The 23347-nt window shown below is 39.9% G+C and overlaps 2 protein-coding genes and 1 long non-coding RNA gene across 6 annotated transcripts; 2 read left to right on the plus strand and 1 right to left on the minus strand.

The window, feature by feature from the left end:
* Nucleotides 1-1717: 1717 nt before the first annotated feature.
* LOC124859897 lies at nt 1718-7738 on the minus strand. 2 transcript variants are annotated; one of them, XR_007036218.1, is made up of 6 exons: nt 7607-7738; nt 6348-6514; nt 6227-6259; nt 5310-5871; nt 4589-4725; nt 1718-2626 (listed from the first exon to the last, which is right to left on the minus strand). It is a non-coding gene; the product is annotated as an uncharacterized LOC124859897 (long non-coding RNA). The 2 variants fall into 2 exon arrangements; XR_007036217.1 differs by lacking the exons at nt 1718-2626; nt 4589-4725 and having other exon boundaries at nt 4987-5871.
* Nucleotides 2655-6614, plus strand: si:ch211-255i20.3 (transmembrane emp24 domain-containing protein 11). 2 transcript variants are annotated; one of them, XM_047352778.1, is made up of 5 exons: nt 2655-3756; nt 4595-4686; nt 5739-5864; nt 5941-6120; nt 6274-6614. In XM_047352778.1, the coding sequence occupies exons 1-5, from the start codon at nt 3627-3629 to the stop codon at nt 6421-6423; spliced, it is 678 nt and encodes a 225-aa protein (XP_047208734.1). In that variant the 5' UTR covers nt 2655-3626; the 3' UTR covers nt 6424-6614. The 2 variants fall into 2 exon arrangements, with proteins under 2 accessions (XP_047208734.1, XP_047208735.1); XM_047352779.1 differs by having other exon boundaries at nt 2664-3756; nt 5974-6120.
* On the plus strand, nt 7703-22332 carry LOC124859895 (probable E3 SUMO-protein ligase RNF212). 2 transcript variants are annotated; one of them, XM_047352775.1, is made up of 13 exons: nt 7703-7838; nt 8074-8190; nt 11371-11432; nt 11559-11633; nt 11816-11872; nt 13508-13566; nt 13650-13709; nt 14443-14507; nt 15152-15212; nt 16900-16942; nt 17065-17119; nt 21414-21483; nt 22057-22332. In XM_047352775.1, exons 2-13 carry the CDS (start codon nt 8082-8084, stop codon nt 22181-22183), a joined length of 843 nt encoding a protein of 280 aa, XP_047208731.1. In that variant the 5' UTR covers nt 7703-7838; nt 8074-8081; the 3' UTR covers nt 22184-22332. The 2 variants fall into 2 exon arrangements, with proteins under 2 accessions (XP_047208731.1, XP_047208732.1); XM_047352776.1 differs by having other exon boundaries at nt 16903-16942.
* Nucleotides 22333-23347: the final 1015 nt, after the last annotated feature.

The following is a 23347-nucleotide window of genomic DNA, read 5'->3' on the forward strand; positions in this document are numbered from 1 at the left end:
CACAGACGTTCTGTTTCTGGCCTCAGAGGTTCCTCAGAGAACATTAGACAACAATCAAGACCAAAGACCACAGCAGACAGGTCAGAAAGAAGGTTCTGGTTCAGTTTAAAGCAGGGTTAGGTTCTAAAACAATATCCAAGCTTTGAACATCTCCCAAAGCTCTGTTCAACCCATCACCTGAACATGGAGAGAGGATGGACCCACTGCAGACCTACCAAGGTCAAGAGGCCCATGGTAACTCTGGAGGAGCGGCAGAGATCCACCGCTCAGGTGGGAAAGGCTGTTTACGTAAGAACTCTTAGCTGTGCCCTTCTCAAATTTGGCCTTTGTGGAAGAGGGAGAAGAAGAAAGACATGGCTGAGAGAAATCTAGAAGAAGTGTCTCCTGTTAAAGGTCCCATCCACATAGGAGGTGGGTGCTGCACATGGCTTTAAAACCCATTACTGTGTATGTGTTGCTCCACAACACGGCAGGCCTGTGCTGCCCCTTTGCTTTGCATCCAAGTCTAAAATGTTTACCTTGGACTCTGTGAAGACAGGACAGAAACAACCTGGTGCATGTCCACACGAGCAGAACTGAGGAGAAGCAGGTCAAATCTCAATATCCCAATCTTTCACATAAAAGACATATTGTGATATAAAGGAAAAGTCTATGAATCTTTCTAGTAATGTGGAAGCCAAAGCTGAGTTTAAAAACTGATAAAAAATATATTTGAATATTTATTTTATAAAAATGATACAACACAAGCTAATACAATTTTCCTTCCTATCAACCAATTATAATACAAACTATATAATTATTATCATAGTAACATAGCACTCCTCTCTGGAGCTTCTGGTTGCAGCCCAGCGATGAACGCAGAGCATGCCGTATCCTATGAGGAAGAAGCCTAACAGAAGCCATGTGGGGGACAAGATTAACATCTGGTCAAATGAGACCTAAACTGAACTTTTTGTTCTCCATGCAGACTGTTATGTGTGGAGGAAAACTAACACTGCACATCACCCTGAATACACCATCTCCACTATGAAATATAGTGGTGGCAGCATCATGCTGTGGGAAGATGGATGGAGCAAAATCCAGGACAATCCTGGAAGAAAACCTGTTAGAGGCTGCAGAAGACCTGAGACTGGGGTGGAAGTTCAGCTTCCAGCAGGACAGCCACCCTGACCTTACAGCCAGAGATACTAGGGTTGGTTTAGATCAAAGCGGATTCAGCTGTTAGATTTTAAATGAAACAACACAGATGCAGTTGAGGTGCAAACTTCCAGCTTTAATTCAGTGGGTTGAACAAAAAAGATTTTATAAAAATGTGAGGATCTAAAGCATTTTTGACAATTTCAGGGGTTCAAAAGTCAGTCAGTCATTTTCTACCGCTTATTCCATAGTGGGTCACGGGGGAGCTGGTGCCTATCTCCAGCAGTCTATGGGCAAGAGGCAGGATACACCCTGGACAGGTCGCCAGTCCATCGCAGGGCAACACACAAACAACCATGCACACACTCATTCAGACACCTAAGGGTAATTTAGAGAAACCAATTAACCTAACAGGCATGTCTTTGGACTGTGGGAGGAAGCCGGAGTACCTGGTGAGAACCCACACATGCACTGGGAGAACATGCAATCGAACCAAGGACCTTCTTGCTGCAAGGCAACAGTGCTACCAACTGCGCCACCGTGCAGCCCTAGGGGGTTCAAAAGTATTCAGACAAATTAGTAAAAATAAAATGTTCATTTATTATACTTAAAAACCCTTGAAGCCTGAACTTGTAGACATCCACAGACACTGGGTCTCCTCCTTTTTAATGATCTGCCAGGTCTTTACAGCAGCAGTGTCCAGTTGCTGTGTGTTTGGGGTCCTTTCTGTCTTTAAGAAGTGAAAAGATGCTCAGTTGGGGTAAGTTTATTTGACTGACTTGGCTTTTAAAGAATATTCCACTCCTTTGCTGTAATAATCCCAGGTTGCTTTGGCTCTATGTTTTGGGTCATTGTGCATCTGTGTTATGAAACACGGCCCAATCAACTGACTGCATTTAGCTGGATTTGTTCAGACAGTGAACACCTCAGGATACCTTCAGCGGCTTCTGTCCTGGGTCACATCATCAGTAAAGCGTCCCAGAGGCACTGGCAGCCATGTACGCCCACACCATCACACCGCCTCGGCCATGTTGTACAGATGATGTTGTATACTTCGGGTCATTAGCTGTTCCACACCTTCTCCATGTTTTTCTTCTTTTCTGGTTGAGGTTTATCTTGGTTTCATCTGTCCAAAGAACGCTGTTCAAGAACTGTGTGCTTATGAGCGGCTTGTAGTTTACCCTCTGTATCTAATGTCATGCAGTCTTCTCTCTACGGTAGACTTAGATAATGACACGCCTATCACCTGAAGAGTGTTGTTCACTCGGTGGGCTGGTGTGGAGGGGTTTCTCTTCATCATGGAAAGGATTCTGTGATCATCCACCGCTGTTGTCTCCAGTGGGCGTCCATATCGTTTTGCATTTCTGAGTTCACCAGTTCATCCTTTCTTTCTCAGCATGTACCAAACTGTAGATGTTGCCACTCCTCGTATTGTAGCAAGTTCTTGGGTTTTTTCATGTTTTCGCAGCTTAACGATGGCTTGTTTCCCCTGCATGGAGAAATCCTTTGACCACATGTTGTCTACTCACAGCCAAAGCTTCTAAATGTAAGCACCTCACCTCAAATCAACTCCATAAAGGACATAAAGGAATTGAACCAAACCCACTCATCAAATAGCATTTGAGCCAATAGTCCAATTACTTTCAGTTTCTTTAAAAAGGAGGTGACACATGTTCACACGACCTGAAACTCCTAAACCCCTCATCTAAATTGAATCTTGATACCTTCACATGAAAGCAGAGTCGGCACATTATGTCCCTGTCCAATATATAACTCTAACTGGCATAACTGGCATATGTTTCAGTAAACAGGTAAAAAAAACAACATGTCCAAATATATGATTCTGTGTTTTGTAAAGGAGAACGGGCAGAAATGTTCAGTCTGTAGATGTTTAAAGCTGGTACCAACAAACCTCATAAGACCTGCAGCTGGACCTGCGGACAGAGGTGGGTCTTCATTCAAACTCCTTGAAAAACTGTAGACATGTACACTTTTAATGCTTTTGTCCATTTTCATGTGTTTTGTTGTGAAAAACCTGCATCAGCTTAAAAGGAAAATGAGCCTGTTTGTTGCTTGACTTAATTAGTCTTCTGCATTAAGGTCCATTCATTTAGTGACATAAAACAGATGTGTTATTAAGACTCTCTCAGCATCAAATTCAGTAAAAGAATTAGCCACATTAGCTGTGACTCTGCATGTGTGATATGTTGTGTTGCTAAATATTACTTTTATATTAGTCCCAAAATACATCATATGTTTTGGAAAGAGTCTCTATGGGATAGTTTAATGTCTGCTGCAGCTTTGCTATTGGTTCTTAGCTCAACCAATCACAAGGCAGCCAGAATGATTCGTCCCATAAAGTAGCACCTGTATGTTTCTCACGCTCAAACTGTCGCCTTACCTTCCCACTTAAACACATGGTACGAGACAAGCGTGAGCTCGACTAAACCCTACTAGTCAAACATTTTATCACTACCAGATAACTCAGAATGGGTTTACAAGGGGTTGGCTTTCTCCTCCAGTGTTACCTGATGTTTGCAGCAGCAATGTATTTTGATCTTGGAGAGCAGGAGCAAAAATGCATCATTGAGGAGATTCCTGAAGACACTCTAGTGACGGGTGAGTCACTGACACAGAAAATCCTCCACTTCTGTTCTTAAATGGACCAAAGTCATTTGAAATTACATTCAAATGTTCTGATTAATAATCAGTAACCACGAGTCACCATGTAACAGTTTGTAGAGCAACCTCTGTGAATATATGCATCTTATTTCAGCAGCAGCAGGGAAAACAAGCTTTTCCTCATCTCTTAGAAGCTCAACTGACCCGTGCTTCAGCAAAACTATTATGACAAGCAAAAGATGTTTTATGCTCCAAACACCATCCTCACAAATCACTGCCCTAAAATATATCCAAACACACAGATGTGGGCAAATATGTCGGCACCTGTGCCAAAGACGTCTAAGAAGTCCTTCCATGTAAAAACGGTTTACTGCAGTAACATAATGCCACTCACTGAAATGTTTAGAAAAATATGATTTCATTATTTCAATCTGAGTGCATTCACTTCGTTTTTAACAAAGGCGTAAAATAAAGCAGAGAGAAAGTGGCATCTTGGAATCATCATGTGACCAGGACAACTATGCATGCCAACTGGTTATTTTGGAGGGATGCCCTACCATCACGGGCATAAACACACATAAAAAACTGCCAGAACAAATTGGGTTATTATAAAATCCTATGAACTGAACCAAATAACTGTGGTACACCTAAATGTGCTCCAACTACTTGTTTCTTAACATGCTTTTTACTCCCCTGAATGAATGTCATTAAATTAAAGTTTGGATTTCTCTAAAATTTGTGAATGAAAAAATGAATTTAAAGTTTTTTTGCCCACATCTGTAGCTACTAACTCAGATGAACATTGTGTAACTGGGTTTGTGTCTCCCACCTTTAGGCAACTTCTTCTTAGAGCCGTGGAACTTGAAGACATTCATTCAATCTGCTCACCTCGGTGTCACCGTTACAGTCAGAGACCCAAACCACGAGGTACGCAGACAACGTTGTTCACACAATGTGTGTTTGGTGCTGCATTAAAACATAAATAACACGGATTTTAAAAAAGAAATGCGTGAAACACATTCTGCATAGAGTCACTTAGACAGTAATGAGCTATTTGACTAATTAGACCACAACAGCAGCTGCAATCAAAACTGTCTCATACATGAAATTCTCCTTTTTGCTCACTGAATAAAATTAAAGGTGACCTATTATACATCCTTTTAAACATTTGGGATAGGTCTATACAAAACCTATTAATTACATTTTCCACACCAACTCATTCTCAGATGAGATTTCACCTCTTTAGTTGTCCCTTTTTTTGTTTGTTTTAGGGCTCTGTCACATTTATGCAAATGAGCTTATGTGGCCACACCCCCAACAGCACTTCATACGAAAAACAGAAACTTATAAGACACAACAGTACTTAGATTTCTTTCATCTGCAGATTTGCCACCAACAGCAGGGACTGAACATTTCTTCAGTCTTTCTGTAAATCCTGACGTGTTCTGATGTGAGTTTTCAAAGCAGTCCGTGGTGAAGTGATTTATGCAGACTAGTTCTGTCTTCAGCAATGTGAACATTGCCCTCAAACATAAAATCAAGCCACGAACCTCCGTTATCCGACAGAATGTCCACGGACACATGTGGGTCTTTGCAGCCAACAGAACGTCTGTCTCCGAGGGCAGCCATTGTAAAGCACCTGTAAGGTAAAACCAGCCGGCGAGACGTGATCCTCTACTGGAAATCAAGTGGGTGGAGCTCCGCTTCAGTAGCTAGTCAGGGGCGGGACTCAGCTGTGACGTCACAATTACAGAATAAATGCTTGTACATACCCCGCAAGAACAGAGAAATGTCTTGTTTTACTCAAGGTGGCAGGATTTCATTTCTGACCAATCACACAAGATTTTTCAGGCAAGACAGAAGAATAAACGTTATGCCCAGGTGATGTTTCAAGGATAAACTCCAAGAACTCATATAGAGAAGTTTACAAAAGTATAAAGAAGTAAAGGAATTTAAGACTATTTTTCTTCCATCTGCAGATTCAGATGTCCAAACGCTATGGAGACTTTGGCAAATTCACCTTCACAGCTCATGCCTCTGGTCAGCACTACTTCTGCTTCCAAACCAACTCCACCAGGTTCTCTGTTTTTGCTGGAGAAAGGCTGGTAAGACCTGTGGATGCAGAGAAAAAAAAAGATAATAACAAAATCAACACAAAAGGAGGAAAATAACAAAGCGTAGATTGTTTTTCATTTTCAACATTTTGTTACACAGAAGCTACATTTGGATGTTCAGATGGGAGAGCACTCAATTAGTCCAAATGTGGACAGAACCAAAGACAACCTGCTAACTCTTGAGAGCAATCTCCAACATCTCATTGGTCAGATGACATATATCACCAGGCAGCAGGAGTACAACAGGGTACATTTTAAGCTTTAAAGCAATATTTTATTGATATTCAAATCAACCCCGTAAAACACTTTACCATGGCAAAGCAAAACACCTAAAATAATAAAGAAACACTCACATGGATCTTGAACTCATGACTCTTATCTTCTTACTGCCGTTATTCAGGAAAAAGAGGAGCATTTCCGTCTGATCAGCGAAGAAACCAACGGCAAAGTGCTGTGGTGGGCTGTGATACAAACCTTCATTCTTCTCTCTGTTGGCATCTGGCAGATGAAACAACTCAAAGACTTCTTCATCGCCAAGAAACTGGTATGATGATGAGTTCTGGCCAGGAAAAGCTACACCTCCCATCTGTCAACACCTGAGGGGCACTTTCTGTTCCACGATATAAGTATTGTTTCAGGACCTGGAAATACAAATCAGGACATGACCATTTGAGATAATTCACAACTGTGTATAGGTAAAAAAATGAAGTTTTAAAAATAAAGAAAGATTTCACAAAATAATTGTTTTTTGTGATGAAATGCTTTCAAACATTTATATCCACTCATGAGCATCAATATCATATTGATATTGGCCTTTTAATTATTTATTTGAATTTAAGAAAGCCTGAATGAGTTAGATTACATGTTTAAATGTATTCATCTAAGTGAAATTAATTTACATAACTATTTTGGAAACATTCTTATGCTTCTGAGTTATGCTTGCTCCCCCACTAATATTTGGTTAAGTTACCTTAGCGAGGTGCACTTCAACCACATGCTTTTAATGACCACCAACAAGCTCCTTGCATAATTCTGGCTAGATTTTTACCCACTTGGCTTGGTAGAAATTGGTAGAGTTCTTTTAATTTGATTGGATTCGGATTTTATCCATTCTAGTGCCAGCTCTGAGGTCTGTTTGAGGTGACTGTCCTGTTGGGACGTCCCAAGATTCAAGCTGCTGATTTCAGTTAAATTTAAGCAATTAGAAGCTTCACCTCCATCTTTTTTATTAAACCTACTCTGTGCGATCTAACAGTACCACTGGGAGTAAAAAAAGAGTAACACAGCATAATGCAACCACTACCATGCTGGTCAGTAGGTAGAGTGTTCTCTGGTTTGAATACTTCATCCTTACTCGTTGACGAGGTGAAAATCCACAACAAATTCAAACTTGTGCACCCAGTTCTTGGTTTAAAATGCCTTGAACCGTCAGGGAAAATAACTGTCCAAACACATTAAAAGCCCAAAATTCATAATAATTTATATAATAAATAAAACATAGGAAATCATAAATTCGTGTTGGTTGCAAGTAAACTTTTCAACAGAACTGTGATATTCTTTTAAATGGCATCGCTACATAACTTTAAAATGAATCTCCAATGTTGCAGAAAACGAAGCTAATACAGTAACTGTATGGAGACCATATTTAAAACATTTTACAATGAACTACCCGGTAAATACTGAATAAATATGTTATTTACAATTGTTTTATTATATATAGCTTAGCTACTTACCAAACGGTGGAATATAAAAAGCGTTTTTCATGAATATTAAAGCCAGCGGGTGTAATGAGTTGGCTATAGCAACCAACGGCTATCGCTAATCATGCTAATGATGCTAATTCGCTTCACCGAAGAAGAAGAAAAAGAACTTCCTGATAAATTAGATTTAAAAAAGGAAGGATGTTAAAGTTGGACTGACGGATCCAGCAGACATTTTAATCACAGACTGATAATCACCTGACAGGTAATCAATCCTCACACAAGTTGATAAACCTATTCATGATTAATTTGTTTTGTCATTATGTTAGCAAGCGTTATGCTAACGTATCATTTAGCTTCACCTACAAACAATCTGAACATTAGCTGTTTATTAGTGTTCCGCTGTTTTTACCACAGCCTGAAACATAAAAACTATACTGTAAACTACCAACGGAACCAGAAACGTTAGTAAATAGTACAGCATCGTTATTCACTTACAGATCTTCAAATGTCCTACTGGGTCTGCTGCAATTCCTGCTTTCTTTCTCCGAGTCCTGAGCGCAAACTAGCAGTGACCTCCTGCGGCCATGTCATCTGCAGCGTGTGCTATCAGAAAGGTAGAAAACACCTTTAAAACTCTTAGTTAGCATTTTAAGTCTTCAGCACCAACTCTGCAGTTTTGGTCAGAAGTTTACATCCACCTTTGGGCTTTAATGATGCATTTCAACAGTTCTTTTCTGGGTGTAATGATGGTCAGATGTATGAGTGCACAATTCTGGCTGGACATTTAACCCCTCCAGTAGCCTTATGTTTGCCCGATTTATCCATTTTAAAACCAGTTTGGATGTGTGGTTGTTTTCACTGACCTTTTGGCCAGCCATCTGAACCACACTATCACCCTGCAAATAGCCTCCCAGGAACCATCATGAAATAAGCCTTTAACAAACTGGAACCTGCTGGAACGCCAGTATCACTGTCAACAGGGAACCCAGCCTAACATCAGCTTGGACTGAGAGGCTGCAGACCAAGAACAAGAACCTGCTCCAGAATCAACACCTTCAAACTGGACTGAAATCCGCAGCTGATCACGTGAACAAACCAAATGTCGCCTGGAGAAAAGTTGGATGGTCAGACAAAATGAAGCTGTTTGGTCACAGTGACAAAATGTGTATTTAGAGGAGTTAAGGTTAGATTTTCAGACTTCAGAACAGTCTACCAATGACAATCATGATGGTGGAAGCATCACGCTATAAGGCTGCCAGACAGATGGTTGAAACCTTGACCCAAATGAGTGTTCCAACAGGACAAAAGTCCTAAACACACTTCCAAACTGGTTTTGGGATAGATCCAATTATAATAGTGTTGAAATATCCAGCTTGAAGGAAGCCAAATGTTTGTTGATGTCTACAGAAAGTGTGGGGTTTCTCTGCAACATGCTATAGGACATTTCACCAAATATTAAGGCAAATTGAATGTAAGGGCTTCTACAGGTCCTTCTCAAAATATTAGCATATTGTGATAAAGTTCATTATTTTCCATAATGTCATGATGAAAATTTAACATTCATATATTTTAGATTCATTGCACACTAACTGAAATATTTCAGGTCTTTTATTGTCTTAATACGGATGATTTTGGCATACAGCTCATGAAAACCCAAAATTCCTATCTCACAAAATTAGCATATTTCATCCGACCAATAAAAGAAAAGTGTTTTTAATACAAAAAACGTCAACCTTCAAATAATCATGTACAGTTATGCACTCAATACTTGGTCAGGAATCCTTTTGCAGAAATGACTGCTTCAATGCGGCGTGGCATGGAGGCAATCAGCCTGTGGCACTGCTGAGGTCTTATGGAGGCCCAGGATGCTTCGATAGCGGCCTTTAGCTCATCCAGAGTGTTGGGTCTTGAGTCTCTCAACGTTCTCTTCACAATATCCCACAGATTCTCTATGGGGTTCAGGTCAGGAGAGTTGGCAGGCCAATTGAGCACAGTGATACCATGGTCAGTAAACCATTTACCAGTGGTTTTGGCACTGTGAGCAGGTGCCAGGTCGTGCTGAAAAATGAAATCTTCATCTCCATAAAGCTTTTCAGCAGATGGAAGCATGAAGTGCTCCAAAATCTCCTGATAGCTAGCTGCATTGACCCTGCCCTTGATAAAACACAGTGGACCAACACCAGCAGCTGACACGGCACCCCAGACCATCACTGACTGTGGGTACTTGACACTGGACTTCTGGCATTTTGGCATTTCCTTCTCCCCAGTCTTCCTCCAGACTCTGGCACCTTGATTTCCGAATGACATGCAGAATTTGCTTTCATCCAAAAAAGTACTTTGGACCACTGAGCAACAGTCCAGTGCTGCTTCTCTGTAGCCCAGGTCAGGCGCTTCTGCCGCTGTTTCTGGTTCAAAAGTGGCTTGACCTGGGGAATGCGGCACCTGTAGCCCATTTCCTGCACACACCTGTGCACAGTGGCTCTGGATGTTTCTACTCCAGACTCAGTCCACTGCTTCCGCAGGTCCCCCAAGGTCTGGAATCGGCCCTTCTCCACAATCTTCCTCAGGGTCCGGTCACCTCTTCTCGTTGTGCAGCGTTTTCTGCCACACTTTTTCCTTCCCACAGACTTCCCACTGAGGTGCCTTGATACAGCACTCTGGGAACAGCCTGTTCGTTCAGAAATTTCTTTGTTTCTTACCCTCTTGCTTGAGGGTGTCAATAGTGGCCTTCTGGACAGCAGTCAGGTCGGCAGTCTTACCCATGATTGGGGTTTTGAGTGATGAACCAGGCTGGGAGTTTTAAAGGCCTCAGGAATCTTTTGCAGGTGTTTAGAGTTAACTCGTTGATTCAGATGATTAGGTTCATAGCTCGTCTAGAGACCCTTTTAATGATATGCTAATTTTGTGAGATAGGAATTTTGGGTTTTCATGAGCTGTATGCCAAAATCATCCGTATTAAGACAATAAAAGACCTGAAATATTTCAGTTAGTGTGCAATGAATCTAAAATATATGAATGTTAAATTTTCATCATGACATTATGGAAAATAATGAATTGTATCACAATATGCTAATATTTTGAGAAGGACCTGTATGCATCATTTTGACCCTGTGTACATTGGAGAAAATCCAGGGGGAAAAAATCCATCTTGGACACCTGATGCTTGTTTTAAAAAATTATTGAATTTGTTTATTTTATTATTCTATCCTTTTAAAATAAGCTGTTCTGATGCATCATAAGAAGGCCTAAATGATAAAGATATTTATGCCATTAATTGTGAGAGTGATTGGACAGGGACATCTGCTGGACACACAGTGAAAGTGCAGAAGTACATTTCGTATATGGGTACCAAAGGATAGAGATCTGTTCTTGGTATTTCTATATTCTTCAATAGATCTGACTAATAAACAGAGCTGCTCAAACACAGAACTCTATTCAAGAAAAAAATTATTTCAGCTTTCCTCTCAGTAGGCCTTACAATAAAACATTAATGAAAGCAAACACTTAATACTGACCATGAGACAGGAACTATTCCTGGAAGTCCATTTATCCCACTTTGGCAAACACTGATCTTTTTCCAAGATCATGTGTTAGGTCCTGATGGGTCTCCTGCTATATTAAGTCTGCTCACTGCTCTGGTTAAACCCAAGTTATTAAGTTGGTTCTCTAGGACATTATTTTTTCAGTTATTGCACTGAAGTCAGCCTCAGCATCACTTTATATTAAGCCTTAAGTGATCTAGAATTTTAAACTCAACTTTGCAAAGCCATAAGTGCACACTTGCAATCTTTCAGGCAACCATGGCAGGTGTTTAATATGCAGTTCCCAGTGCCAAGTATCACCCCTTTCTGACAAAGTAAGCACATTTTATTCTCATTACGCAGCATCCTCCGGTGGCTGGAAAGCTGCACGTTTTGGATGACTGCACACAGTGTGATGTCACATTTTTGCTGTCATTACATTCCTATGAATATTTCTTCAGAGTGGCTCAGATGTGAAGGCATTGTTCTCTGACATTGGTGTGGTGGCAACCAGACATCTGACAGAGATCAGCAAAGTTTGTACAGTTTTATCTTTCACATTTATTATTTTTCATAATAAGAAGCAGAAACTCATAAGAACTGTTCTTATTTTGGTTTAGTTTTTAAATCTAGAGCATTATCTGTTGAGAACTGTGCTCAAACGTGCTTAGGAGCTGTATATGTCACTTATTTTAGGCTTTCCATTGTTTCCTTACAGGTTATAACGTTTCAGACAAGACATCAGAAGAGGTTGCTGAATTACTACAAACAAAGGGTGAGACATTTGTTTTGGTGCAGTCTAATCCAGTATGTATAGTGCTTTGTAAAGGTTTTCATGTCCCTTAAACCTTTGCACTTTTTGTAACGTTACAAACACAAATGTCAAAGCATAGTTGTAAAGTAGAAGGAAAATAATTCTTGTTTTTCACATTTTTATAAATACAAATCTGAAAAGTGTGGTGTGCATCTGTATTCAGCCCTCCTGAGTCAATGCTGTGTAGAACCACCTTTTTCTGCAGGTCTTTTGTGGTTTGTGTCCACCAGCTTTGAACAGCTCAGACAGTCTTGTCAAAGATTCTTATTTGGATTTAAGTCTGGACTTTGACTAGGCCATTCTAACACATGAATATGCTTTTATTTAAGCCATCCCGTTGTAGCTCTGGCTGTATGTTTAGGGTCATTGTTGTGCTGGAAGGTGAACCTCACCCAGGTCTCAGGTTGTCTGCATCCTCTAACAGGTTAAAAGTTATCATGGTCCTCTTGACTGCTTCTTTGATAAATGCTCTCCCAACCTGTCACTTTAGGTGGACCTCCATGTCTTGGTAGGTCTGCAGGTGGTCCATCCTCTCTGCATGCCCAGATGATGGATTGAACAGAGCTTGAGATATTGTTGTAGAAAATAACCCTGCTTTAAACTTCCCCAGAACTTCCTCCCTGACCTGTCTGCTGTGTTCCTCGGTCTTCGTGATGCTGGTTGTTCCCCAATGTTCTCTAAAGAAGCTCTGAGGCCAGAAACAGAACATCTTGAGATAGACTCGGGTTAATTTACACACAGCTGGATGAGCATGTAGAGACAGTGGAAAGGAAAAACTCCCTTTTAATAGGAAGAAACCTCCAGCAGAACCAGAACCAGGCTCAGTGTGAGCGGCCATCTGCCACGACTGACTGGGGGATAGAGAGAACAGAGCAGAGACACAAAGAGAACAAAGAAGCACTGATCCAGGAGTACTTTCTATGGGAAGGAAAAGTAAATGTTAATGGATGTAGCTCCTTTAGTGGTTTCATCTAGAAAGAAAGAACAGATAAACTCTGAGCCAGTTTTCAAGGTTAGAGTCTGAAAGAGAGAACATAGAGTTAGTTACAGTCAGTAGCCATGTCTAGGAGAGAGAAAGGGTTAAACACTAAAAGACAGGGCCATGTGGATCATCTGTAGAAGGTGAACATTAAGTTGTTGCCAGCAGAAGCTCGGACGATGTCCCTCTCCTTTCTGGAGCGGGACATCGTCATAAAATAGGGCTGAATACAAATACACTCCACACTTTTCAGATTTTCATTGATACAAATGTTGAAAAAGATTCATAATTTTGCTTCTGCTTCACAATTATGCATTACTTTGTGCTTGTCTGTCTGAAAAAAAAAAATACATCAAGGTTGCAAACATACTATGGAAAAAGTTCAAATAGTATTAATACTTTTCCAATTCAGTATATGCATTTTGTTTATATAGCAGATAACAAACTGGTTTTATTATTGTTGAAAAATAGTTTTTATTGCTTTTTGCCTAAACACCTGAACCCATGGCTCAGATATGTTTTTGGTCTTTTGTTGCAAAATACAAAAACGGATAGACATGCTGCTGATAAAAAATGCGATATAGTCAAACCCGCTGAGATGTTTCTGCTTGGTATAGAATCAGAAACTAGAAGAGTTGTTGGTCAAGATGAAGCAAGAAATGCAGCAGATGGCAAAGTAAGTAAAAACTACCAAATTAATTTATTACATGATTTGATCCTGTATGAGAAGATGAGCTGATTTCCTGTTTCCCTTTAAAGGACGCTGAATGAACAGAGCGCCTACATCTCGAAGCTGGAAAATGTTCTTCATCATCACAGGTTAGGAGACACTAGACATGTAGATGTTGAGCTAACTTGTTCATTCCAGTGCTGTTATGGAGATTGTTAGTCAGCCTTACAGTCCATTCAGTCTAAACTATGCTAATTTAACCTAAAGAAAACCCACATGATTCCATACTCTTTTAAATAATATTTTGTTGTTTTTTCTGCAAAAAGTTTCAGTCACATTTTGTACATTTTTGAATTCTATAAATATGTCCTTACATTTCCCCACTGAAGGAGAATAAAGGAAATTTCTGTTATATTTCTAACTTTTGGCCATCAGATATTTGCCAATAATTCATCTTTCCCTTTATTTGGCTTAAAAACATCTGCTATTTATCTGCTCAGTTCTGTAAAATCTTTATTTTCTTCTCTTTGAGGCTCAGAAGCACCATAAACGCAGTAAAAATGCCCTTCATTTGTCACTAGGTGGCGCTCCCATATAAGGTCTTTTATGTAAATATCATTTTCATTAAAATGATGGATACAAAAATGAATAAATTGAATATACAATAATTTTATAATATTATAAAGAGATATCAGTGCAACAAAGTGTGAATGTTTAAAATGTTCTGTAAAGCATAAATGTTTTCACATTTCCTACTCGCTATAATGTACAATAGAAGTCTGAACTGGTTTGTAGTTGTTGAATTTAAGGCAGTGATTTTGCTGCTGGAGCAACTGTTTGATAAAACTCTTTAACATTACCTTCTTTGTTTTTTTTACATAGTTTAAAACCATCGTCTGTGTCTCAGATCAGCAGCAGTCCTCAAACTCCACATGGAAATAAAGACGGTAAACATCACACCTCAGGAATTAAATATGACATTTAATGTTCTTGTTGTACTATAAATAATATACAGTTAAGTAACTATTGCAAGTTAGACATTGGCTGTTTATTATAATCCAAGCCAAGAACCAACTAATTCCGAATTAAGGCACCATATTTTATAAATCTACCATATATCACCCTTTCTAAAGCAGGATATTGATATATTTTGCTTGTTTTTAGGGGATGAGAAAATGTGCAGCTAGTTTGGATAGATACACCCAATAAAAGAAAAACAGCTCTGTGACTCTGAAACCTTTTCTTCAGGAACTATTTGGACCTTTTAATGAACATCCAGCGCCTTGTGAAGCAGCTAGTCTGCTGTGTGGAGGATAACCAACAGTGCTCACCTTTTCACAACTTATTAGTAAAAAACCTTGTATCATTTTCCTTCCACTTCCTAATTATTAAAATAAATGTCCCAATAAAACAAAATACATTAAGGTTCAAAGGGGTATGAATACGTTTGCTTGGCACTGTTGAACTGGCAGATGTTCTGTTCTGAGGATAATAACTTCAACGGCACCATCTCAGTTGTCTCTGCATCACATAGAAAATGTAGGATATTTATTTGTATCATTATTATTTATTATTTGTTGTTTGTATCTAGTCTTTCAGATTCCATATAACTCATCTGTGTTCCTCCCACGACATGCTTCATCCACGAACCTGTGAGTATCTGTTTCTTGTGCCTTCAACACTGAAGCCTCTTTGACCCGTCTAACACCGTTAGTTTTCTTATTACCTCATCATCACATCTCCCCACACTTCATATGTCAGGAAAATATGAAATATTACACCATGGGGTCAAAGCTGAGGTATTACGTTAGCTTTAGCTGTATTTAGCTTGGCCCCGCCCTGAGGCTATCCACACAGTGGCACAAATCTCAAAGATCAGGACCTGTATTCACAAACATTTCTAAGACTAAAAGTAGCTCCTAGTAACATCATTCTAAGAAACATTTTATTCTTATAATTGTCCCTCAGTCAGATAAAAGTTATTCATGAATCATCTGAGGTCTTCAGAGAGCTCCTAACGTGAGGAGATGTTCAGATCAGTGAGGAGGACCTTTAGTGAACCTAAGAGTGTCTGAAGCAGAGAAGATGGAGGAAAGACAGAGAGAAAGGAGAGATCTTCTCCTCCAATGAACAACAGAGAATGAATAAAACGCTACCAGCTCCATGGTGCAGAGATCCACCTCCTAAACAGTCGAGTCAATGAGAACAGAAACTTCTAGAACAATCATATAATTATTAATATAGAGATAAGATTAACTTTATCATCCCCCTGGGGGGAAATTAAATAGTTTCAGCAGCAGGACAGGTTAAAGGTCAACCTATAGGAAGGTGATATTAGGAAGGATCAATAAATACTAGAAACAATAATTAATAAGCATGAATAAAAAGTGAACAAAATTACAAACAATATAGAACAGAATTACTTAGATATTTACAGACTGTAAAATGCTTCAAATAAAATTTAAAAAAATTCAACCCCCCCCCCAAAAAAATGTATAGAAACTAGACAACAGTACAGTAATCTGAGCACGTTTGGTTTATTCCATTTCTTTGAACAACCAATCACAGCTCTTAGAAGACAGCATCACACCTAGCAACGAGGTCATCCGCACCTAGCAACGGGGTCAACCTCACCTCCTCACTAAGATAGGAATTTCTGTTGTCTCCTCCTCAGACTCGCTCTCAGCAGCGACTCAGTCTTGAGCTAGGAGTCCTTGGCAGGAATGTTTAGGGTAAGACGGGCGCTCTCTGACAGACTCTGAGGATCTTTGTAAATACGGGCCCTTAAACACAGATCCATTCAGAAAACTCACGCATGTCAACTCAGGATTGGAATCCAGGACCTTCATGCTGCAAGGCAACAGTGCTAACAACTACACCACCGCGTCTGTTAGTCCATATGTAGTTTTATCCACCGAGACGTTAAATGTCAACACGGAGTAAAAGCTGTTTGGTGATTAAAGTTTAGGTGGTAGTCAGTAGCTTTTTTTTATTAAAAAGCACAAAAAACACTTTTGCTAAATTATAATTGGTGTTTATATTATTGTCTGAATTGTTTGGAGCCTCAGAGATGATATTTCTATTGGAACAGTGTAATAATATCAGAACTGTTCTTGATAAATGACCGTAGATTATACTCTGCTTGTTTTTTACTTAAACATTCAGTCTGCTGCATTTCCTTGATCCAGCTTTGAGTTTCAGGATTTCTCACTTTGGAAAGAATAAATGTTACTCCTGCATAAACCTTCGCTGCCTTAAAGGAAGTGGTTAGGGCACCACTGTGGTGTTCAGCCAGCTGAACCCAACAGACCTAATGAAGTGTGCCTTCCTGTCTGGCAGCAGCGAGAGCATGGAGGGGGATGAAAGGAGTCTGTTCAGGAAAGTAGGTGCCATTAATTTACCCCCTCAGGATTACATAGCATCCTGAGATTTACATAAAGGAAGCAGTAAGTGAAGGTTCTGAGATAATAAGCTACATTTTCTTTGATTATTGTTCTGCTGCAGCCAAACTCTGGGCCCAGACTGTCAGTCATGAAGCCTCCTCAAGAGGGAATTATGGGTATGTACTCCACCACCTCCAAGTAGGTCACTGAATAATCCATTTTTATTTCTGTTTAAAGGTGGGTATGTCACCTGTGCCAGACCCTGCCTGTGACACCTGTTTATATGGAAGTTAAAATTACAATATCATCTAAAAGTTAACTTAGTTTGGTAAAACGGAAAGAAGACCAATAAAAAAACAATGTTTCTAAAGCACTAGTGGCCTTTATTTTTGTTATTTCCAAGTAGGCTGACAGGAAGTGGGGTAAAGACATTCTGAGCAGGTTGCCGGGGTTGGGACTCGAACCAGGGACAGCTACATTAAGGACTGAAGCATCCATATATGGGTTGCGCTCTACCGCTGCGCCACACACCATACCCAATAAAAACAATTTTTACTGCAGGAATTTTGTGTGATAGGCTACACAATCATGGAAAAGACTGGTGACTCGACAGAAACCCTCATGGAGGGTAAGCCCTATAGGGTCACTGCTGAAGAAACTGATGTTCACTGACTGCTGCATCCAACCGTATTGATGGAAAGTTGAGTGGAGGGAAAAAGTGGAGAGGCACAGAATCAACTTTGCTGGAGATCTAGTGTGAAGTTTACATAGTCAGTGATAGTTTGGGGTGCCATGTCACCTGCTGGTTCTGGTCCAGTGGGTTTTATCAAGTCTACAGTTAACATCTACCAGGACATCTTAGAGAACTTTACACTTCCCTCTGCTGACAAGCTGTATGGAGATGCTCATTTCATTTTCCCACTCTGTTAAAGATGTCAACACCTGCTTTAATTAAAATGGTAACACCAGCAAACTGGCCTGACCCAAACGCCATGGAGAACCTATGGAGTATTGTCATGAAAAAAGATTAGAGATACCAGAACCAACAATTCAGACAACCTGGAGGCCACTTTCAAAGCAACCGGGGCTTCCTGAACCCCTCAGCAGAACCACAGGCTGATCAGCCCAGGCTGCATCAATGCCACACTGCATTGATTTTTAAAATATTTCTATTTAATATTGAAGTTATCTGTGCGACAGAATATTTAGGTTTTTATTATCTGTGAGCCAGAAATATTTCCCTCTGTGTACAATGAGTCTGTATAATATGAGTTTCAATCTTTTGAACTGAATTACTGAAATAAACAGATTCATGTATTTTTAAGCATCTGTAAAGGCAGGTCTGATAATGATTGTTGGATCATTTAATTTATATTAAACACTGATTATTTTTATATGTTTGTTCATGACATATGAAGCCACCAGTCAAACTCTGAAGATGCCGTCATAGCTTTGAGTTAAGCTTTTCTGTCTCAGGGGGTTTAACTTGAATTATGGAAAAATAAGTGTTGCCTCTGTGGGGCCGTGGTTATATTATTACTGGCAGTGTGGGGTTATGTTTCATAAATGGAAAGGTTAATATTTATCCTCCCGTATCCTTGTAGCTTTTGTTTGAAACGTTTTAGTTCAGATGGATTGAGTTTTTGTAAGATGAAGTGTGTCGTTCATCACTGAGCTTCATGCACTGTTGTGTCGCCATGTTGGCTAGAAAGCTCAGTGTAGGTCTGCGGGAAGATCAGACCTCTGCTGTGAGTGCATGTACTGACAAATAATTCAAACTGTTACATATATAGCCGCATAATGAGACAAATACAGCTGCAGTCTGAGGTTTCATCGAAAGCACAATGAATGTCATTATTTTGGGCTTTTTCTGGATTTATTTTTAAAGTTATGTAACCGTTTTTTCTCAGGGTGGAATGAATATCCAACAACATTGCTTTACTGTGGAACTTCTCTAAACAAGGCCAAAATTATGCAATGCCACCAAAAAGTTTTCACACCTCTTCAGTTCATCCGTTTTTTGTTACGTAACAAGTCTATTTTAAAGCACAGTATGTGGGTCAGCACAAAATAACCCAAAATTGACACAGTGCAAAAATGTTTTCATAAATGTATGCTTGGAGCTTGGTGGTGGCAGCATCATGCTGTGTGGGAGGGTTTTCTAAAGCAGGAACTGAGTGACTATTTCACATATGGGATAAGATGATGGCAGCCAAATATGGAGATGGCCTTCAGGAAAACTTTCCAGAGTGGACCTCAGAGGAGAGGCCTCAGGAGCAGACTGTGAATGTTCTTCTAGTCGCACAGTCAGAACCCGGTCGGAAATCCTATTGAACATCTCTGGGGAAACCTAAAATCAGCTGTTTACAGATGCTTCCCATCCAGCCTGACTGAGTCTGAGAGGTTCTGCAGGAAAGAATGAGTGAAGGTACCCCAAACAGACAGATGTGCCAGGCTTGTAGAGACATATTGCTGCCAAAGGTGCTTCAACAAAACATTAAACTGTGGGTGTGAATACTTTTATACCTATTATGTTTATATATATACAGGGGTTGGACAATGAAACTGAAACACCTGGTTTTAGACCACAATAATTTATTAGTATGGTGTAGGGCCTCCTTTTGCGGCCAATACAGCATCAATTCATCTTGGGAATGACATATACAAGTCCTGCACAGTGGTCAGAGGGATTTTAAGCCATTCTTCTTGCAGGATAGTGGCCAGGTCACTACGTGATACTGGTGGAGGAAAACGTTTCCTGACTCGCTCCTCCAAAACACCCCAAAGTGGCTCAATAATATTTAGATCTGGTGACTGTGCAGGCCATGGGAGATGTTCAACTTCACTTTCATGTTCATCAAACCAATCTTTCACCAGTCTTGCTGTGTGTATTGGTGCATTGTCATCCTGATACACGGCACCGCCTTCAGGATACAATGTTTGAACCATTGGATGCACATGGTCCTCAAGAATGGTTCGGTAGTCCTTGGCAGTGACGCACCCATCTAGCACAAGTATTGGGCCAAGGGAATGCCATGATATGGCAGCCCAAACCATCACTGATCCACCCCCATGCTTCACTCTGGGCATGCAACAGTCTAGGTGGTGCGCTTCTTTGGGGCTTCTCCACACCGTAACTCTCCTGGATGTGGGGAAAACAGTAAAGGTGGACTCATCAGAGAACAATACATGTTTCATATTGTCCACAGCCCAAGATTTGCGCTCCTTGCACCATTGAAACCGACGTTTGGCATTGGCATGAGTGACCAAAGGTTTGGCTATAGCAGCCCGACCGTGTATATTGACCCTGTGGAGCTCCTGATGGACAGTTCTGGTGGAAACAGGAGAGTTGAGGTGCACATTTAATTCTGCCGTGATTTGGGCAGCCGTGGTTTTATGTTTTTTGGATACAATCCGGGTTAGCACCTGAACATCCCTTTCAGACAGGTTCCTCTTGTGTCCACAGTTAATCCTGTTGGATGTGGTTCGTCCTTCTTGGTGGTATGCTGACATTACCCTGGATACCGTGGCTCTTGATACATCACAAAGACTTGCTGTCTTGGTCACAGATGCGCCAGCAAGACGTGCACCAACAATTTGTCCTCTTTTGAACTCTGTTATGTCACCCATAATGTTGTGTGCATTTCAATATTTTGAGCAAAACTGTGCTCTTACCCTGCTAATTGAACCTTCACACTCTGCTCTTACTGGTGCAATGTGCAATCAATGAAGACTGGCTACCAGGCTGGTCCAATTTAGCCATGAAACCTCCCACACTAAAATGACAGGTGTTTCAGTTTCATTGTCAACCCCTGTATATATATATATATATAGAAAAAAATCTTTTCTACGACTTTTGTTTCATCTGAATACCGAACCTTTCTTCTACAGGACCTTGAGTTCTCCGTGTGGCATTTTATAATTTCAGAGGAGCTTAAAACTGGCCTGGACAGTGACACTGGTGCTTCAGTAGTTTCTGGTTAAAGTTAGATCTGTATTTTAGTGGTTCCCGGGTTGTTCCTGCAAATCCCCTTTTTCCTCCATCTGAGGAGGACAGTTTGGGTCTTCCAGATGTTGGAAAATTGGTGACAAGTATAAATGAGCTGCGCTGCGCGTCTGTACGAATCCTTTGTTGTTACAGAGAGAAACTACCGACTGCATTCAGTCAGGATCACTAACAAAAAGTCAAAGCAACTGTAACTTCTTAAAGTATGATTTTGATTAGACGTGGATTAGAAAAACAATTCCTCAGTAAATTTAAATTTGCTCATCCACTTTTTTTTGTAAATATAGAACTTATATGATCATTTAAATAAATAAAATAAAAACCCACAAATAAACAACATCCCCGCCATTAAGAAGTGTTGTGATCAAATTTGAATGTGTAGGTCTACTAATTTAAATAACTATAAATAATTCTTATTAATCGTGTGAAGTATTAACCTTGGATTTGTCTGCTGTTTTATTAAGGCACCATCTCCCACAGATCGTACAACCAGAACCCAGGAACCAGCCACTGTGCACACTCAGCTATTGTCAGGTGACCTGCTTCATTTCCTATATGCACAATAATGACATCAAATAAGGCAAATTAAACCTTTAGTGAAATTCTATTTAAAATATAAAGTATTTATCCTGGTTCTGATTCATTTAAACAGGGTTCTCCATTTATCCCACATATTTTGACAATGTGAAATAAAAATGCAGATTTCAGTGACTTTAAGAAACAGACACATTAAGGCCTTTTTTACTATTAATTATTAAGTATTTTATGACTATTATTAGTTTCTGTACTAAACATTATAAGACATTTTAGCAGCTAAAATGAAGTTTTCCATCCAGTTTTGTTTGCGGGTGTACAAATATATTTTGTTGTGTTTTTCCCAGGTGAAAATGGGTTCAGATTTAACAAAAATTAACCTCTCTTTTGTTTATGCCTGGTATTGTTTTTCACTAAATAAAACAAACAGAACTTACTGGGAAAAGCATAACTGGTCCCACACATCCTGTATCTGAAAGCCATTCTTTATGTGCCCGTTAAAATGTCAGGAGGAGGAATCTGTGTTGCTCTCTGTTATAAATTCAGAATAACAGGATTTCTGTCATTTTCCAGCCGTTTCCCTGCAACACCTTCAACTCCAAAGTCACACAGTCAGAGTTCAGTGTGGAAATCCCCCATCTTCAAACCTCCATCCTCCTTCAGACACTCTATGTCCTCTCTGGGGTTCCCTCCTTCATAAAAATGTCTGGCTTGCATTTTGGTTCAAACCACCCTTGTTGCATATATAAGTGTGAAATGTGGGCAGCTTACATGTTTTAGTTTGTTAAAGACTAAACATCAGTAGCCATGTTCTGTCAAACTGCAGATAAAATAAACTGATAAAAAGGAGTTGAGCCTCTTTTTCTGTGTAAAATGGGAAGATCATATCTTTGTCTCTGCTTTTGCTGCTATTAAACAGCTATCAGAAAGTAAACATGCATTATTTCATGTTCAGGGGTCTAAACTTAGTGTCAGTACTCCAGTGGAGAACCTAGGCTTCCAGGCTTTAAAGACCATATGTCAGATTATTTTTTACAATGTTGTGAATTGTGTTTAGCCTTGTTACACAGTTATATTCATTTTCATGACCAAATTAGAGAAATATGTAAAACGGCATGAATGAAAGCGAGCACAAGACAGCAGGGAACGTGACTGGAAGTTGCAAAAGAGTGATGGCGTTTGAAATCGCCAAACTCAAGCATCAATTAGAAAAAAGTAGTCATAGTAAAATGTCTAGCTCCAATCTGAATTCACAAAATAAAAATGGCAACTTATCCAGTGAGGAGGAAGTCGGGGGAAATTATTGTCTGAGAGCAGAGACCTAACGGGCCGGCACCCTTCCCAGCGATTTAAAAGCCCTCTCTCTCTGTGACTCACCACAGGTGAGAATGACCAAACTGAAAACACTGAAATTCTGGCAGCATTTCGGTAGATGCTGTTTCTGCTCCAGTTCAGACCAGCATATGAACTCTTGATGTGAACAAGCGTTCGTACTCCCATTCCCCCAACAACTGTGTCACCAGAATACATATCACTTCCTGTTTTGCTTGTGAGGGTTTAATTGCACTATAGTAATGTAATCACCAAAATGCAGCTCAGGGATAACATCTGTCCCACCACTTGAACGCCATCTGTCCATCTACAGTTAAGTTTCCCTCAACAACATGTTATTTTGAGTCTACCAACTTCCTTTAAGCTAATCAGACTGCAAATGCAGTCAAACACTCTCCTTCATTTGGCTCAGACACAAAAAAGAAAATGATTCAAACTTTGTTAATTATCGCAGTTAAACACGCAGGAGAACCTTTGAGAAAGAACGTTTTTGATTCAACATGCAAGAACGGACATCAGCACACATTTTCTG

The sequence above is a fragment of the Girardinichthys multiradiatus genome, chromosome 23, assembly GCF_021462225.1.
Source record: "Girardinichthys multiradiatus isolate DD_20200921_A chromosome 23, DD_fGirMul_XY1, whole genome shotgun sequence".
NCBI classification, from domain to species: domain Eukaryota; kingdom Metazoa; phylum Chordata; class Actinopteri; order Cyprinodontiformes; family Goodeidae; genus Girardinichthys; species Girardinichthys multiradiatus.